Source organism: Octopus bimaculoides, chromosome 27 (assembly GCF_046866305.1).
Source record: "Octopus bimaculoides isolate indiv1 chromosome 27, ASM4686630v1, whole genome shotgun sequence".
NCBI lineage: Eukaryota > Metazoa > Mollusca > Cephalopoda > Octopoda > Octopodidae > Octopus > Octopus bimaculoides.
The window spans coordinates 6,091,624-6,109,598 of record NC_142954.1 but is presented as its reverse complement, the minus strand read 5'-3'; the positions used below and the strand labels follow the sequence as shown (position 1 = coordinate 6,109,598).

General features: G+C 37.6%; 2 protein-coding genes across 2 annotated transcripts; one reads left to right on the top strand and one right to left on the bottom strand.

The window, feature by feature from the left end:
- Nucleotides 1–532: 532 nt before the first annotated feature.
- On the bottom strand, nucleotides 533–17,770 carry LOC106875629 (transmembrane protein 98). The gene is made up of 6 exons (XM_014923861.3): nucleotides 17,206–17,770; nucleotides 10,153–10,396; nucleotides 9,422–9,580; nucleotides 8,534–8,743; nucleotides 7,590–7,710; nucleotides 533–4,003 (listed from the first exon to the last, which is right to left on the bottom strand). The coding sequence occupies exons 2-6, from the start codon at nucleotides 10,296–10,298 to the stop codon at nucleotides 3,866–3,868; spliced, it is 774 nt and encodes a 257-aa protein (XP_014779347.1). The 5' UTR covers nucleotides 10,299–10,396; nucleotides 17,206–17,770; the 3' UTR covers nucleotides 533–3,865.
- Nucleotides 1,059–1,895, top strand: LOC149130818 (uncharacterized). Its single transcript, XM_089343669.1, has one exon. The coding sequence runs from the start codon at nucleotides 1,059–1,061 to the stop codon at nucleotides 1,893–1,895; it is 837 nt and encodes a 278-aa protein (XP_089199795.1).
- Nucleotides 17,771–17,975: the final 205 nt, after the last annotated feature.

The following is a 17,975-nucleotide window of genomic DNA, read 5'->3' as shown; positions in this document are numbered from 1 at the left end:
AGTTTACCATTTTTGTTCCATTCATTTCAAGTATGTGCCTGGTGGTATTTCCCATTTGCATTTTTTTTTTCATAGGTGCAGGGGTGGCTGTGTGGTAAAACTATCGAAAATCAATTCTATTCAAAAATATAGCTAATCTTTAGGTCAAAATACAACAATAATAAAAATAAAAGAATGCATATATCAACCAACAATAAATAACAAATGAATGCATATAAAATACTTATAATATTAAGATAGAAAAATATTAAAAATATCAAAATTATAAACGTTCGATAATTAACTTTATGTTTATTATAATATAAGCTAACAGGAATATTATATGCAAAAACTAATTTTAGCAAATCTTTCGTTTAAAATACAATTTGAAGATTTTAATTGCTGGTGCCATGTAAAAAGCACTGGTGATGGTGCCACATAAAAGGCACCCAGTACACTCTGGAGTGGTTGGCACTAGAGACCAAGCCGAAACAGACTATGAAATCTGATACAGCCTCTGGTCTTACCAGTTCCTGTCAAGCCATCCAACCCATGCCAGCATGGAAAACAGACATTAAATGATGATGATGATGGTGATGATGATAATGAATAATAGAAGGAAGCGGAGGTGGAGGATACCTCATCACCATTCTTTTTTATGACATCATCAATAGAAACCCAATCACCAATAGACATCTTTAACAGAAACCTAAGTGTTTGTGTTCTAAATAAAAGAAATCCTTCCTCCAACAATAACAGAATGAAATAAACAAAGTATATTTTGTAACATGTTTATAAAATATACATTCATTCATGCATACGTGTGTATATACACACACACACATCTGCGCACACTCACACACATATGCATACACCCACACACATATGCATACAATAAAGAATATTGGTGGCTTGCAGTGTGTCAAATGGGATAAATAAACTCCATCTCTGACACAACAACAACAACATTAACTGCTGTTGTTAACACTACAACAAATACTACTATTAATAATAATAATAATAATATTCCTTTCTACAACAATAGTAACTGGATCTTTTATTTACCGCAAAGTCAACAAATGGGCACCATTAGGAAGAGCAGAAATGAAAATAATAATAATGTTGATACCGTCACCTCATCTACCAGAGTTATTTCCTCTAACCTCAGCCATGTCATTATTCTAATAAGCATTTTAATAGTCCAGCTGCAGCAAAAAGGCATCATGGCATTTCGCGTCAATATCTCAGCCAGACACCGACATGTGTTCAAAGCACATTTGTTCCGAGAACATGCATCAATCCAGTTACATGGTCAGATATCAGCAGGAGAAAGAGCGTTTCTCCTCCATCAGGCAGCAGCCATTGGGGCCAATCGAACCAAACCCAACAACACGTCGCTTGCGACCCCTGGTGGTATGATGAATGATAATGTTCATGACGGTGATGATAGTGCTGAAGGGGAATCAATGACCTTGACCCAAACTTACGACGATAACAGCAAAGTTCCGAAAGATTTAAATGTGGTGGATGAAATCCGCACCCTTCTGAATTTACCAAACGAAATGAGGGACCCAGCAGCGGGGGAAGCCACTTCAAAAGAACAGGAGCAGTACCAAATGAACCAACAAGAGTCGGAGATGGGTGCAGAGGGAGAAGATAGTGATGACGATGAACTGGAATATGAAGATTATAATTATGAAGAGAACAATAACCAAATCTACATCTTTGACAACAACAACGAAACCAATGATAATTATTATGGGTATAAGATACCAAGTGTTCTCTTCATTTTCGTCATATCCATGAATGTCACAATGACAATATTGTACCTTGGCATCTTTGCAATGGCATTATTCTTGTCATCAGAGAAAAGAGTCCAAAAGATTAAATTAACAGACATCTGTACTAAAATATGATTTTATACACACATACACACACACATATATATATATATATATATCATCCCACCAAAATACAATATTATTTGCAAGTTTCTATAAATTGTTTTTGTAGTTTTTAATGCTTTTATTATTAGAATCGGATTCTTTTGTATTCCATATTGCATTTATTTAGAACATAAGTCTACAACTATGCCTTACAGGTCAAAGTGGTTTGCAACCTCATTTCATCCAGCCCACCATTTTATTGAAAATGTGATGTTGCACAGACAAATCCTTTGTTGTCTTAATCCATCTTTCTTCAGCAAACAATAAAAATCTCATTTTTGTAATGGGCTCAAATGAATCAGTTTCATAGTTAAAAAAAAAAAACCAAAGAAGAAAAAGGCAAAATCCTTTCGCATGGTAAAAATGTAAGTTTCCACTGGATAAGATACAGTAATACCTCGGTTTTTGAACACCTCTGAACATGACTAAATCATGCTTTATATATATATATATATATATATATATAAAGCACGATTTATTCGTGATCAGAGCTGTTCGAAAACCGGGGTACTATACTGTATTATACATTTTTTACTTTCCTAATAATCAGGACAACAGATACTCTCTTTACTCTTTTACTTGTTTCAGTCATTTGACTGTGGCCATGCTGGAGCACCGCCTTTTAGTCGAGCAAATCGACCCCAGGACATATTCTTTGTAAACCTAATACTTATTCTATCGGTCTCTTTTGCCGAACCGCTAAGCTACGGGGACATAAACACACCAGCATCGATTGTCAAGCGATGTTGGGGGTACAAACACACACACACACACACATATATATATATACATATACATATATACGACGGGCTTCTTTCAGTTTCCATCTACCAAATCCACTCACAAAGCTTTGGTCAGCCCGAGGCTATAGTAGAAGACACTTGCCCAAGGTGCCACGCAGTGGGACTGAACCCAGAACCATGTGGTTGGTAAGCAAGCTACTTACCACACAGCCACTCCTACGCCTATACTGGGAGCATCTCATAAATTATCATAATATAAATTGCATGGGATAAGGTGGTGAGCAAGCAGAAGTGTTACTGAGCAAGGCAAAATGCTTTGCAGCATTTCAATAGTCTTTACATTAAGAGTTCAAATTCCGCCTTTGTTTAAGAAAAAATATAGACTACAGGTAGTCTTGACATGTCTGTGTAGTAAGGTCGGTGGTGTCTCGACAAAAAATCATCACCCAGTTTGCACTTTTGAAGACACACAGAATAAGAAACCTACTTGAAAAGCTGTAGGAAGAGAAAGGCCATTTGGCTCTTAAAAAAAAATGTGTCAGTAACATATTCATCTAACCAATGCAAACATGGAAAAACACATGAAAACAAACAAAAGAAAGAAAATACATAATTCATATATATATATATCTTTTACCTTTTACTTGTTTCAGTCATTAGACTGCAGCCATACTGGGATACTACTTCAAAGACTTTTAGTCAAACAAATCGATCTCAGTACGTAAATTGCTTTATGCCTGGTATTTATTTTATTGGTTTCATTCGTTGAACTGCTAGGTTAAGGGGTTGTAAACACATGGACACTGGTTGTCAAGTGGTGGTAGGGAGCAAACACACTAACACACACACACACACATATATATATACATACACACACAAGGTTTTATTCAGCCTGAGGCTATAGTCAAAGACACTTGCCCAAGGTGCCATGCAGTAGAACTGAACCTGGAACCATGTGGTTGGGAAGCAAATTTGTTACCACACAGCCATGCCTGCACCTGTCTATCTATAGATATGCATATACATATACATATACATATATATATATATATATATATATATACACATATACATATATATATATGTACATTATGTAATACATAATATATACATGCAAACACACATATATACAAACATATAATTGCACGCATGCACACACACATAATATACAGGTATGAATAGGTCTGTATTTGAAGGCTAAACTTGTGAAGATTCATCTTTGACCTGGACAGGCAGTATGATGGGTTGCTGTAGAGTGTTGTGGTTCTCCTCCGTAGAAGATACTGAGGGGAGACAGCCGTTCATGTCAAAGCAGACACTTGCTTCTTTCAGCACCTACAGTGACAGGAAGAAACAACAATGACAAAAACAATGTTTAGTAACATTGAACATGAAACAGCAACAAGAACAAGAACAAGAACAACTTCAATAGCAACAATACCAATAGAAGACAAAACAAAAAAAACACCAAAGTGGTAGACTTAGTCATGCACCGAGGTTAACACAACCATAATGCCCACCACCACTGGGACTAGCCTGGTTTGGGTCCTGGCGTGTTTTTTATGAATTGCACACAGTCGCAATTGCACACATAGGCGCAGAAGTGGCTGTGTGGTAAGTAGCTTGCTTACCAACCACATGGTTCCGGGTTCAGTCCCACTGCGTGGCACCTTGGGCAAGTGTCCTCTACTATAGCCTCGGGCCGACCAAAGCCTTGTGAGTGGATTTGGTAGACGGAAACTGAAAGAAGCCCGTCATATATATGTATATATATATATATGTATATGTGTGTGTGGTATGTTTGTGTGTCTGTGTTTGTCCCCCTAGCATTGCTTGACAACTAATGCTGGTTTGTTTATGTCCCCGTCACTTAGCGGTTCAGCAAAAAGAGACCGATAGAATAAGTACCAGGCTTACAAAAGAATAAGTCCCAGGGTCGATTTGCTCGACTAAAAGCGGTGCTCCAGCATGGCCGCAGTCAAATGACTGAAACAAGTAAAAGAGTAAAGTCGTGGTAACTTTCAGATCAGGTCTTCTTGTCCAGGAGTAAACAATTCAGTAGCTAGATACACTGCTTCCAACAACAGCAACCACCCGTGTGTTTATAGGCTCTCTTTCTATTTCTTCTCAGTCATCTCATGTTTGTTTTGGCGACTTTGTTTTAAACTAATTTAAAACAAGTCCTCTCACTGGTTGAAAAGATTTCAGCTGAAATCATTCTAGATTTTAGTTAGAATTGTTCTAAAAAGTATTTCAGAACGAACACTTCTAGAAACTTCCATGGGAAGTTATAAAAGTCTGGATTTTTTCCGATTTTAGCTGAAATCATTCTAGATTTTAGCTAGAATTGTTCTAAAAAGTATTTCAGAATGAACACTTCTAGAAACTTCCATGGGAAGTTATAAAAGTCTGGATTTTTTCCGATTTCAGCTGAAATCATTCTAGATTTTAGTTAGAATTGTTCTAAAAAGTATTTCAGAACGAACACTTCTAGAAACTTCCATGGGAAGTTATAAAAGTCTGGATTTTTTCCGATTTCAGCTGAAATCATTCTAGATTTTAGCTAGAATTGTTCTAAAAAGTATTTCAGAACGAACACTTCTAGAAACTTCCATGGGAAGTTATAAAAGTCTGGATTTTTTCCGATTTTAGCTGAAATCATTCTAGATTTTAGCTAGAATTGTTCTAAAAAGTATTTCAGAATGAACACTTCTAGAAACTTCCATGGGAAGTTATAAAAGTCTGGATTTTTTCCGATTTCAGCTGAAATCATTCTAGATTTTAGCTAGAATTGTTCTAAAAAGTATTTCAGAACGAACACTTCTAGAAACTTCCATGGGAAGTTATAAAAGTCTGGATTTTTTCCGATTTTAGCTGAAATCATTCTAGATTTTAGCTAGAATTGTTCTAAAAAGTATTTCAGAATGAACACTTCTAGAAACTTCCATGGGAAGTTATAAAAGTCTGGATTTTTTCCGATTTCAGCTGAAATCATTCTAGATTTTAGCTAGAATTGTTCTAAAAAGTATTTCAGAATGAACACTTCTAGAAACTTCCATGGGAAGTTATAAAAGTCTGGATTTTTTCCGATTTCAGCTGAAATCATTCTAGATTTTAGCTAGAATTGTTCTAAAAAGTATTTCAGAATGAACACTTCTAGAAACTTCCATGGGAAGTTATAAAAGTCTGGATTTTTTCCGATTTCAGCTGAAATCATTCTAGATTTTAGCTAGAATTGTTCTAAAAAGTATTTCAGAATGAACACTTCTAGAAACTTCCATGGGAAGTTATAAAAGTCTGGATTTTTTCCGATTTTAGCTGAAATCATTCTAGATTTTAGCTAGAATTGTTCTAAAAAGTATTTCAGAACGAACACTTCTAGAAACTTCCATGGGAAGTTATAAAAGTCTGGATTTTTTCCGATTTTAGCTGAAATCATTCTAGATTTTAGCTAGAATTGTTCTAAAAAGTATTTCAGAATGAACACTTCTAGAAACTTCCATGGGAAGTTATAAAAGTCTGGATTTTTTCCGATTTTAGCTAGTGGATATCTAGTCTTCTGGAAGCTATGTCACTGACTCACTCTCACATACATTTTGTTGTATTCAATCGTTCTTGCTATGTTGATACAACATGCTTGCTTTCCTCCACAATGGCCTTAAATCATATATCTTATTTATCTTTAGATCAGTTGAAAGGAACTAGATAAGAGATTCAGCTCTTGTCATCTCTCTACATGAAAGATAACTTTTAGACCAAAAAGAATTAGATTCGATTTCCGGCTATGCTCTTGTGGCTTACACTTGTCTCTATTGACGAAGGGAGATTACTCTAGGCTGCTTAAACGAGAATCCAATGGAAATATTTTGGAATTGATGTTTTAGCATTTCTCCACAAATGTATTTTGACGATGCTTGACATTTTACCAACAGCAAGTATGAAAGAATTTAGTTTTCATGTCACTCGCAACACATTGTGTCAATTTGAAGATATTATCTCCGGAGGAATATATTATTGACCACAGAATGATGATGGCACTCCGTTGCTTACGACGTTGAGGGTTCCAGTTGATCCGATCAACGGAACAGCCTGCTCGTGAAATTAACGTGCAAGTGGCTGAGCACTCCACAGACACGTGTACCCTTAACGTAGTTCTCGGGGAGATTCAGCATGGCACAGAGTGTGACAAGGCTGACCCTTTGAAATACAGGCACAACAGAAACAGGAAGTAAGAGTGAGAGAAAGTTGTGGTGGAAGAGTACAGCAGGGTTCGCCACCATCCCCTGCCGGAGCCTCGTGGAGCTTTTAGGTGTTTTCGCTCAATAAACACTCACAACGCCCGGTCTGGGAATCGAAACCGCGATCCTATGACCACGAGTCCGCTGCCCTACCACTGGGCCATTGCGCTTCCACTTGACCACAGAATAAGTTGAAGACAACCAAATAGAAAATGTAGAACGGAATACAACACTAAAGTATATAATGTCTGGCATGGTAATGGCTGGAACACAACAGATAACACTAATTAATACAAGCTAAGGAGAGGGCCTACTATAAAATACAATTGCTTTTCTGTCTTAAAAAGATCTAAAGACCAAACTTAAGGTAAGATAATAAAAACAGCAGCAGCAGTCAAATTCTTACAACTTTGTTCTGACTTCAAATCCCACCATGAGGTATTTGACTTCTAAACTTGATGCATGATTTAATACCACTACCTGGCACCCTGGGTGCCTTTAATGACGTCAACTTTATTACAAGCATTTGAGCCATGTCTGTAGATTGAGGATATCCTCTTCTCACCTCCCTATCAGTCTTGGTGGCCCTGTAAAGGGCCATGGTACAGCCCTTTCCACCTGACTGAGAATATGAAAAAAATAATACAATTTTAACTGTGGAGTTCTGCAGAAGACAATCTTACCTTCAAATGGTCCTCAACATCAGCTAAGGACTGATCAGTCCAATCAAGGGTTCCAGCCAAGCTGTAGGCATTCTTCACAACACAGACAAGGTGATTCAGGGATAATACAAGGGCTGTACACCTATAAACATAAATTTGAAGAATTCGACTTTCAGCAGGTTGCAAAGTAAGAGAGGCTATGAATAATCTATGTAAACCTACATAGACTAGCTCATGGAGGTTTGGTTTTCATACAAGCATTCAAATGATAGGCAGAGATTTTGACATTTTTTCAAGGCCATCAAAGGCTTGTGAAAGAGAAGGAAGGAAAAGCGGTTATTGTTAAACTCAACACCTAGCCTGAATTCATGCAACAGAGGCATCAAGGTGACTTGTTCGTGCTACCCATCACAGCCCTAAAGATAATTTAGGAGGTCACTGGGGCAACATCCTGTGTCTGTATGGAGCTGGTTAATTAAGGTTATTGTTGGATGACCAATCTGTGTATATTCCTGTTGAGACATCCATCCAAGTGTCTCACTAATGAATTCTTGCTTACCTCTCCAACAATGTTCTATAAAAAATGTCTCTCTCTAGTAAAACCAGTAATGACAAGAATATCTTAGTTTTTGATCAGATGCTTTTTCTAGAAGATATTCGAAACATCTGTAACATTCAGGTGTACGTGCAATGAAACATTTCCTCCAGGTGTTTGGTGGGTATCCAAGTAGTGGACTTATACAGAAGCACCGATTGTGAGAGTGAACCAGAGCTTAAAAAAGTTAACTTCAATTAAAAAAAACCCCAACAGTTAGGTATGGTGTTTTACTAAATGATGGATTGATGTTGTACAGACAGGTTAGTCAAGGGTAGTAAATCTGTTTGATCACACCTGGACTGGGGCCAAACAAAAATAACATTAAAAATAATTAAGGAACAGAGAAAAGAACAAGAAATTCACAGACCTGGCTTCAAGGAGACGGGGATCAAGTGGTGGGTACATGGAACGAACAACATCATCGACCCTTGGGCAAATCCGTTTTGTCACAGCCACTATGTCATTCATTGATTCTGCAGTGTGAATCTGCTGAGAGCTGCTCATTGCCATAGCAACCAGTTTGTTTGTGAGGTAATGGCATGTCTTCAGTATGGCAATGCAGTGTGGCACCAAACCACTGGCAAAGGCAACAACCGGAACCATGATAAAAGTAGAAGAAAAGTGAAAGGGTTACCTGTATGCTTCATACCTTCTATGTTGATATGTATTTCAACACACATTTAATCTAACATTATTTGTAATGTCTGAAACAAGTATAGGGTGGCCCAAAGGTAGGTTTACAGTTATCACGTTGGCACTTTAAATTTCTTTTAAAACATTCTATTACACTTAAATATCTATCTTACAATTAACTAAATTAGAACAGAATAATGGTTTAATATTTTCTTATAATTATGCGAAAATAGGTGGGGTAGATTTGATGGGACAGCTTTTACCACAACTTTCTCTTACTCTTACTTGTAATTGAAAGGGTCAGCCCTGTCACAGTCTGTGTCACGCTGAATATCCCCGAGAACTACGTTAAGGGTACACATGTCTGTATAGTGCTCAGCCACTTGTACGTTAATTTCGCGAGCAGGCTGTTCCGTTGATCGGATCAACTGGAACCCTCGACATCGTAAGCGACGGAGTGCCAACATATATATATATATATCCTCTCTTAATTTCCTTATTGAAATTCTTACTTTTTCACTCCTGTCTCTCTCTCTGTCGCCTCACCTGTTATATCTTATACCTAACTTCTCTCTGTCTCTCTCTCTCTCTCTCTCTCTCTTTCTCTTTGCATTATACTTACGTAGCATCTTCAATATAATGTTCATCTCGTAGAACCTCCTCCAGCTTGGTATTGAGGAAATCAATGTCATCCAGTTCCACCGTGTTGGCTTCTGGATCCATCTGATCACCACCACCACCACCACCACTGCCCAATGTCCGAAGTAGCTGGACACTGGGGCTGCAAACAACAGAGAATGGACAATATTAACATAGGAAGAAAAGAAGAGAAAAAAAGAATTAAAAAAATAGAGAAAGGAAAGAAAATACAAGAGGGAGAAAGAGTAATATCTTCATCACCAGCCATATCAGGACAATTACCCCCTAGGACAAATTCCTCCTAGGACAATTACCCCGCTTGGTTAATTACCCCCTCTCCAATATATTGAGAAGTTTTAAATCATCATCTGTTGTCCTCAGGGGTAATTGTTCTTGGGGAGGTTATTGTCCATGGGAGGGGGTAAATGTCAGACTTCCACCATCACCATATTCCTTGTATGGCGTAAGAGGCAACTAAAAGGGGCAGGAGGGGCAGGTGCAAGGGGACTGGGAATCCTCTCCTCCTAGTAAATCCATATTCCTAAAAAGGCAGTAAGTAGCTCTTGATGCCTACTAAAACGAAGGGATGGTCCAGCTGGAATGAATTTGATCAGAACTTTACCAATTTAGAGTTAACCTTGGGCTAAACAAGAACATCTCATTCCTGGTCCCAAATCCCAACAAAAACAAAAAAAAAAAAAAAGAAAAACAAACCTGCTTTCTTTGTGCATCATGGTAATAAGATCAACATGTCTGCAATGACAGTTTTTGCAAATCACTACCAATGCAACAACTGCTGCAATGGTGATTGCAGCTAAAATACCAATGGCTAGTGCTACCACTGTATTTAAACTCTCCATTCTTGTTTGATTCGGTGGAACTACCTGGAACCTCTCTCTCTGAAGCTATCAATGACTTGGGAACTGGTAAAGTCCACAGCGCAATGAGTAAGTCATATCTGAAATAGAAACAATAATATATATGTATATAAATATAAATATATATATATATAAATATAACTTACTTCGTCCCCACTTTCAAGTTCGTGCCTCACAGCGTTCATATACACATAATTTTTTATGTCTGGCTGCATAGCTTTTTCCGTTTGTTTTCCTGTCTTGTTTCTTGTCCGCCACTACATTCCTCCATGGCACAGGTTTAATTTGTGCATACAAATTTAATTTGCGGTCCATGGGAAGAGCTGTTTTAACGATGCGTCCTGCCCAACTCTTCGAAACGCCGGTGTTAAAACGGGGGTAGCTGATGAAGGAAAATGTTCTCTATGTGGCTTGTGTGTTTTCTGTACTCTGGTTATAATTATTTTCTTGTCTACGTTTTGTTTGCAATGTCCTGTACCCAGATATGCACCTATATATACAGGTAGACGGAGGTTTGCACATACCTGTACGTATATATGCATATACTCATTTATTATTTGTATATATATATGTATATATATATGATGCATGCAGAAAAAAAAAATACCGCGTGCGTTTATTAGGCAAAATAAAGGAAAGACTTCCTCCCCCACAACGCCATTTTCTCGCAAATTATTGTTTTTCTTTTATTTTTTTTTTATTTTTTTTTTTTTTTTGCCAAAAACCTGCGTTTTCGGATACGGAGATTCCGGAAAATTGCAAAAAATCGGAATTCTGAAATTTTTTGCCCCCACCCCCACCCCTTCACTTTATTCCGTAGACCTAATCCTAAAATCCCCAACCCTAACCCTAAAACCCTAACCCTAACCCAAACCCTAAAACCCTAACCCTAAAACCTTAACCCTAAATAGAAAAATTTCTGGAAATTTGTTTCAGAATCATAATCTCCGTATTTTTCCGCATATTTTGAAAAAAAAAAAAAAAAAAAAAAATCTGAAAAGAGTTAAAAATGAAGAATTTAGTGTGGGAGTGGGGGGTGGGGGTTAGTTTGAAAATACCGATTTTTGCCAATTTTTTTGCAGATTCGTATTCTCCATAGCCGAAGACTATGTGTAGAAAAAAAAATTAAAGGAAGTCTTGCCATATATATATATTAGTTGTATATAGTGTATTACGAGAATTTATGGAAAGGTATCCCATAGAACTCAACAAACTTGTTAAAAATGGAAAAGAGATGTCAAAATTTGGAAGAATTTTAATACATGCATATGATCGTTTCAAACTGCGATATTAACATGTAAATTCATGGTAGAATAATTATATTAATTTGATTAAATTAAATTAATTACCTATCACCTGTTCTCCTCAGTGCAAGAAATATAAACAAAAAAATTATTATTATTATTATTATTATTACAGAAGACTTGATGAAGGAAATAGCAGAAGACAAATTCGGATATACATATTTATCCTTATGTGGAGGCGCAATGGCCCAGTGGTTAGGGCAGCGGAATCGCGGTCATAGGATCGTGGTTTCGATTCCCGGACCGAGCGTTGTGAGTGTTTATTGAGCGAAAACACCTAAAAGCTCCACGAGGCTCCGGCAGGGGGATGGTGGCGAACCCTGCTGTACTCTTCCACCACAACTTTATCTCGCTCTTTCTTCCTATTTCTGTTGTGCCTGTAATTCAAAGGGCCAGCCTTGTCACACTGAATATCTCCTAGAATCTACGTTAAGAGTACACGTGTCCGTGGAGTGCTCAGCCACTTGTACGTTAATTTCACGAGTAGGCTGTTCCGTTGATCGGATCAACTGGAACCCTCGACGTCGTAAGCGACGGAGTGCCAACGTATATTATACATACACACACACACATATATATATATATATATATATATATATATATATATATATATATATATATATATATATATATATATATATATACACACACACATATATACACAGTTATGAGGGAAAAACTCGGGATCTTTGTGGCGCCCGCCAAATCAGAAAGATCCCCACCCCATTAACCCTAAAAGTTCTGCTCTCTGAATTTTTTTTAAAAATCAAGAGTTCATAATATGAACAGTCCAAATTTTTTTGCTTAAATCCCAGCAGACGACCACCCTTGTATGTATGCATCATCATTCCATTAAATGCGTTTACGAGGAGAAAAAATATGGAAAAAACATTAAGATACATGTCAGAGTGGCAAAGAAATGAAGATAGCATCGGGTGGCCGGGAACGTGCTAAAAACAACAGCTAAATCACCCCCCGCCATCACAGCTAAATCACCCCCCCCCCCCATCACAGGTTCCATCACATGTCAGGGGAAGAAACTCCATGTAGTTAAATAGCTCCAACATGGCTACAATCAAATAAAAGAATATATGTAGAATTTAGTAAACAACTGTGTAGGTGTTTCTCTCTTTTTGTTAGGCAGACACAAAATGTGACAGCATGTTTGTTGCTTTTGGTATTATTAAGTTCAATCCTTTTGCTAAAGATCAAAAGTCCTATTTAAGCCTTTAGTACTGAGGTGTATCAGCATTTTTTTCACAAAAGAATATAGGTACATTCTAAGTTTAGGCTGGCCATTTCTTTACCTATTGTTGCTATTTAGGGTATTTCTTGTCTTCATTTGTAAGGTGGAGGTTATTAAATCAGGCAAGTCATGGCTGGCTTTGTTAATACAGAAGACTGTGTATCTTCTGCTTTTAACTTCACAAAAATTATTTGGGTAAAGTTTGTATGTTTATGTTTCTCTTTAGGAGTTCACTGTTCTGTAAACAATTTGATTAGTACAGAGGGATTTAGACCTTCGTTTTATGGATGTAGCGTTTGTTACCTGTTTGTTTACAAAAATTTCTTCAAATTCTGTTCTCTAAGATATACATGCTAAAGTATGGCTGACATAAAAGATGTGTATATATTCATGTATAAAAATGGGGAAGAAAAATATAATTTAAAGGAGGAGAAGAGAGAAGGAAAAGGGTCTTGCTATTTGTGTATGGAAAAGGGTCTTGCCATTTATGTATGGAAAAGGGTCTTGCTATTTGTGTATGGAAAAGGGTCTTGCCATTTATGTACAGAAAAGGGTCTTGCTATTAGTGTATGGAAAAGGGTCTTGCAAGACTCCAAATGTCATCACAATGGGTGCCTCTTTTTGACTAAGAAAATAGGATTTCAACTTGTTATGAAGGTCAGGTCTCATGCCCATTAGAAAGAGCTTTGCCATAAGCCATGTGCCATCACCCATGATAACTTCCAAGAAATTCAGTAAGTTGGCTACAGCAACTGGAGTTAAGGATAAATTCAAATTGTAAAGTTCAAATAAAGTTATGAAAGTTCAAGAAATTCCACCACCACCATCACTAACCACCACCACCACCACCACCACTACCAAACTACAACTAATACCATAGCCAAATGCCAACCACTAGCTTTACTTGAAATGCCTAAGGTGAGGTATGTAGAGTAATGTTTTGCTAGAGAAGTGGGAGTGTGGAAGTGTCCAAAAGGGAGAGGGACTTTTTGCTAAACCAATAAAACATCTGTCTATTGATGTCTCTTCTGTTCTGTTCTGGATTCCTACCACTACCTAGTTTCACCACCACCACAAACCATCACCACTACCACAACTAGAACAAACAGAACAAACCTGTCACAGCAAGTTTACCTTGTTATGTCCAAACACCATCACCTTTTTCTCCTTTCACACATACACATACATACATTTACTCATATACACGACACATACATACTCCACATACTACCCACTGATTTTTCCAGTACATTCTTGCCTAAAGTGTGATAGTGGTGGTGAGAGAGGCTGTGGTGCATGGACATACTTGGTGGAAAAGGGAAGGCGGTAGTTCTAACCTAGAGATTCCATCACCACTACCGCTAACATAGTTCACTGCAACCACCATTGCTGCCACTACCACGACTACCGTTTACCACAATACGAGACAATCACCACTGACCACCTACACAGAGAAACAAAAATACTAAAAATTAAATATCACCACCTGGACATGCATAGAGCCATAGTTTATTGTTACAGTAACCTTCAGCACATCACTCCACTCCACTTCCATAGTCCTTGTCATTACATGAAAAAGCCACCTCCAAAACACGCAAAATCCGAAAACACTACTACATCCCCCACATCAATAACCTCTCTGGCTCCAAACACCGTAAAGGGTTACACACAACCAAATGCGTCGAGAGGAAAACAAGAATCTGTTGTGATCTGCCTTGTTCATCTCCACTGCGACCAAAACCAGAATCTTTGCACGTACAGGGGAAAGATTGGGCAGTGAAGGGAGTACATGTCAACACCATCACACTGCTGTATTTCTGATTGATTTATCAATGTGTGTTGGAATGGACATATCTGAAGGAGTACAGAAATAGTCTGGACAGTGCAGAGTATAACATATCCTATTACAAAGCATCTCATACAATTGTCCACTGTATTCCTCAGTTGGATGGAGACGTGGTACTAGGACTATAGAGTTTTATAAGGAGTCTTGTTGGATTAAAGCTGACCAAGGGCTTACGCCAGCGTTTTTCAAACTGTGGTCCGCAAGGACAAGACAGGGGGTCCGTAGACAGCAAATACTTTTTATGGGCAATTTGATTTTATATATGTTTTTTAATCGAAATCTTTTAATTGACAATAAACTTATTTGTTAAATAATGTTAAATAAATAAATATAAAAATATATGTTATTTTAAGCAAATATGTATGTATAAATTTCATAAGCGTTTATAAGGGGGTCCCTAAGGTAAAGCCTGAAATATAAAGGGGTCCGCAAGTCAAAAAGTTTGAAAACCCCTGGCTTACACAACAGCATCTTGTATATAAGATCTGCTGGATCAGACCCGGGGGGGGGGGGTACAACAGCATCTAGTGTATAAGACCTGCTGGATCAGAATTGACCAGGGGGTACACAACAGCAGCCACATGTCTTCAGTGATGAATAAGTCAGTGAGGTTGCTTCGCGATATGTTTAATGTAATCCACATTTCTCGAAAAAGACAGGATGGTCACAGCTAGAATGCCTTTCTTTGATTGCAGTTTGGGTCAGTCAGAATTCACCCGGAGCTAAACAACACTATCCTTATCATTAAAACCATCATCACCGCCACTATCACTACCAGCCACAAACTCATTAATGATTAACAACAACAGTTAAGTCAGAGTATCTCAAGCTACATATGGTATATGTCAAGTGTCGCACTCACAAGACAATGTAATGGGGCATTGTGTGAATATGAAGTGGAGAGGTAATGTGTGTATGTGTATGGGAAGTGTGTGTGTGTGTGGTATGTGTGTGTGCGTGCGTGTGGTGTGAGGGTGGAGTAGAGTCGATTCACTGACTTCAGAGACGGAAAACAAATTCAAACTCCGACAGGATCTGAATTTAGGTCGTAAAGAGATAAAAACTACCGTTTCCATCTTAAACTGCAAATAATATAAACTCAAGGCGGGCGAGCTGGCAGAATCGTTAGCACACGGGGCAAAATGCTTAGCGGCATTTCGTCTGTCTTTACGTTCTGAGTTCGAATTCTGCCAAGGTCGACTTTGCCTTTCATCCTCTCGGCATCGATAAAAAATAAGTACCAGTTGAGCACTGAGGTCGATGTAATAGACTCACCTCGTCCCTCGAACTTGGGGAGGGGTCTTGTGCCAAATTTTCAAACCAATATATTTAAAGTCAAGTGTGCATACACGCACACAAAGTTCTTTATCCATTTACTTAACTCCTTAAGATCCTCCTTTTTTTCTCTTTCTCCTTTTTCTCTTCTCTTTCCCATTCCAATTTAACTCTCTCTATCTCGGGTTCTCTCTATATTCTCTTCCTTTTTCTCACTTTCACAACTCTCTCTCTCTATCTCTCTCCACTTTTTTTTTCCTTTTCATTCCACCTGTCCAACAGCTCACTTTTACTCTTTCAAACCAATTCGTGTCACGTTATCCCATTTTGTCCTCCCCACTCCGTTTCAACTACATGTCTTCATTTTCTACTTTAGAAAGTTCCTTACCCTTTGTCTCAGCACCTGTCTTTCTAGAGAGAGAGAGAGTAATAAGTGGGAGTGTGTGAGCGTGTTATATATATATGTATATATATATGGAAATCTTTCGGTAAAAGTCTATGTCGTTATGGGTGAATCTGTGACATCATCTTACTCGACAAAGCTGAACACTCGTTAATGACAGACAAAATCGTCATTAATATATATGTATGTGTATGTATGTATGTATGTATGTATATTTAAATCTCTACCAAATATTTGGTAAAATATTGTACCTGTTATCAAAGTAGCAAAATTCTCACTTGAAAAGTTGTTTATACTTTGTTTAAATATAAAGACTTTCAATTATGTGATACAATTTTGGGTACATATCGATTTAAATAAGAGCCATAAGGCAATCCTATAGGATATTAAACAAGTTTTATTACAAGATTGCGTTATGGCTCTTATTTAAATTGATATATATATATGTATGTATGTATATATATATATATATATATATATATATATATATATCATTTCTCAAATATCAGTACTTCTCTTGATGTTCACTCCCCTCCTTGGACACCTTTCATTCATCCACTCCCAGTCTGTTTTTTTAGTATACTTAACTCTATTTCAACCCTATTTTTTTTACTTTCTACTCTCATGTATAAGAAATGAAATTGAAAAAACAAAACAAAAGACAATGTCTAAAAGAAAAAAAGGGAACGAACAACCCAAGGACAGCAACGTGCAACATGGTTATTTCGTTGTATAAAAAGTGAAGCAATACAAATTTCTTGATAGTCGAAAAGACAAAAAAAAAAAAAAAGGGATTATGAGTGTGACAAAGTTACCTGATAAAGTTTAGTGCGAGAATAATTATTTTTCCTGTGTAATCCGATGACAACCGGTCCGTTAAGTGTCACCAACTCGACGGCCAGCAAGTGGTCTTGCTGATTAGAGGAGGGAAAAGTAAGGAAAAGTAATTAAAGGAGAGAGAGAGAGGGGGGGAGAGTAGCAGAGATAGGAGGTGATAGAAACACAGAATATGATGGAGAAGGAGAGAGGTTATGGACTTGTGTGTCTGTGGTAATATGTGTGCATAAGAGAGGGCAATAGATGCATGTTATCGTCGACCTTAAGCGTATTGAAATGTAAAGTATATAAAGGAGAGTGGTGGAGGCGCAATGGCCCAGTGGTTAGGGCAGCGGACTCGCGGTTTCGATTCCCAGACTGGGCATTGTGAGTGTTTATTGAGCGGAAACGCCTATAAGCTCCAAATCGACCTTATGACTTATTTTTTAAAACCAAGTACTCGCTCTATCGGTCTACCCTTTTGGTAAATTTTTATATTAACACCCGCACGATTTTCACATAGAATAAAAGAAAACAACTCGGATTTTTTTGCCTGGAATCAAGTACCCTGACCTCCTAATATGCTGCAAATCTCTTATTTTAATTCGGAAGAGGGGGCGAAGGGGAACCTTCCTCTCCATCCCGGAAACTGGAATTTTTTTTTTTTCTTTTTTCGTTGACTGAATTTCTGTGACCTCCTAATATACTACGAAACCCTTTTGAGGGCCAAAAAAAACGAGGTGGGGGTGAGGTGGAAGCCTCGGAAATT

What these genes read in the sequence shown, in the direction of transcription:
- LOC149130818 (XM_089343669.1), top strand. Translation starts at nt 1,059, where the DNA reads ATGGGCACCATTAGGAAGAGCAGAAATGAAAATAATAATAATGTTGAT.
- LOC106875629 (XM_014923861.3), bottom strand. Translation starts at nt 10,298, where the DNA reads ATGGAGAGTTTAAATACAGTGGTAGCACTAGCCATTGGTATTTTAGCT. An exon ending in ATGATGCACAAAGAAAGCAG is followed by an intron (nt 9,581 to 10,152) that starts GTTTGTTTTTCT and finishes TGTTGTTTGCAG; the next exon opens with CCCCAGTGTCCAGCTACTTC. An exon ending in ATGTTGAGGACCATTTGAAG is followed by an intron (nt 4,004 to 7,589) that starts GTAAGATTGTCT and finishes CTGTCACTGTAG; the next exon opens with GTGCTGAAAGAAGCAAGTGT.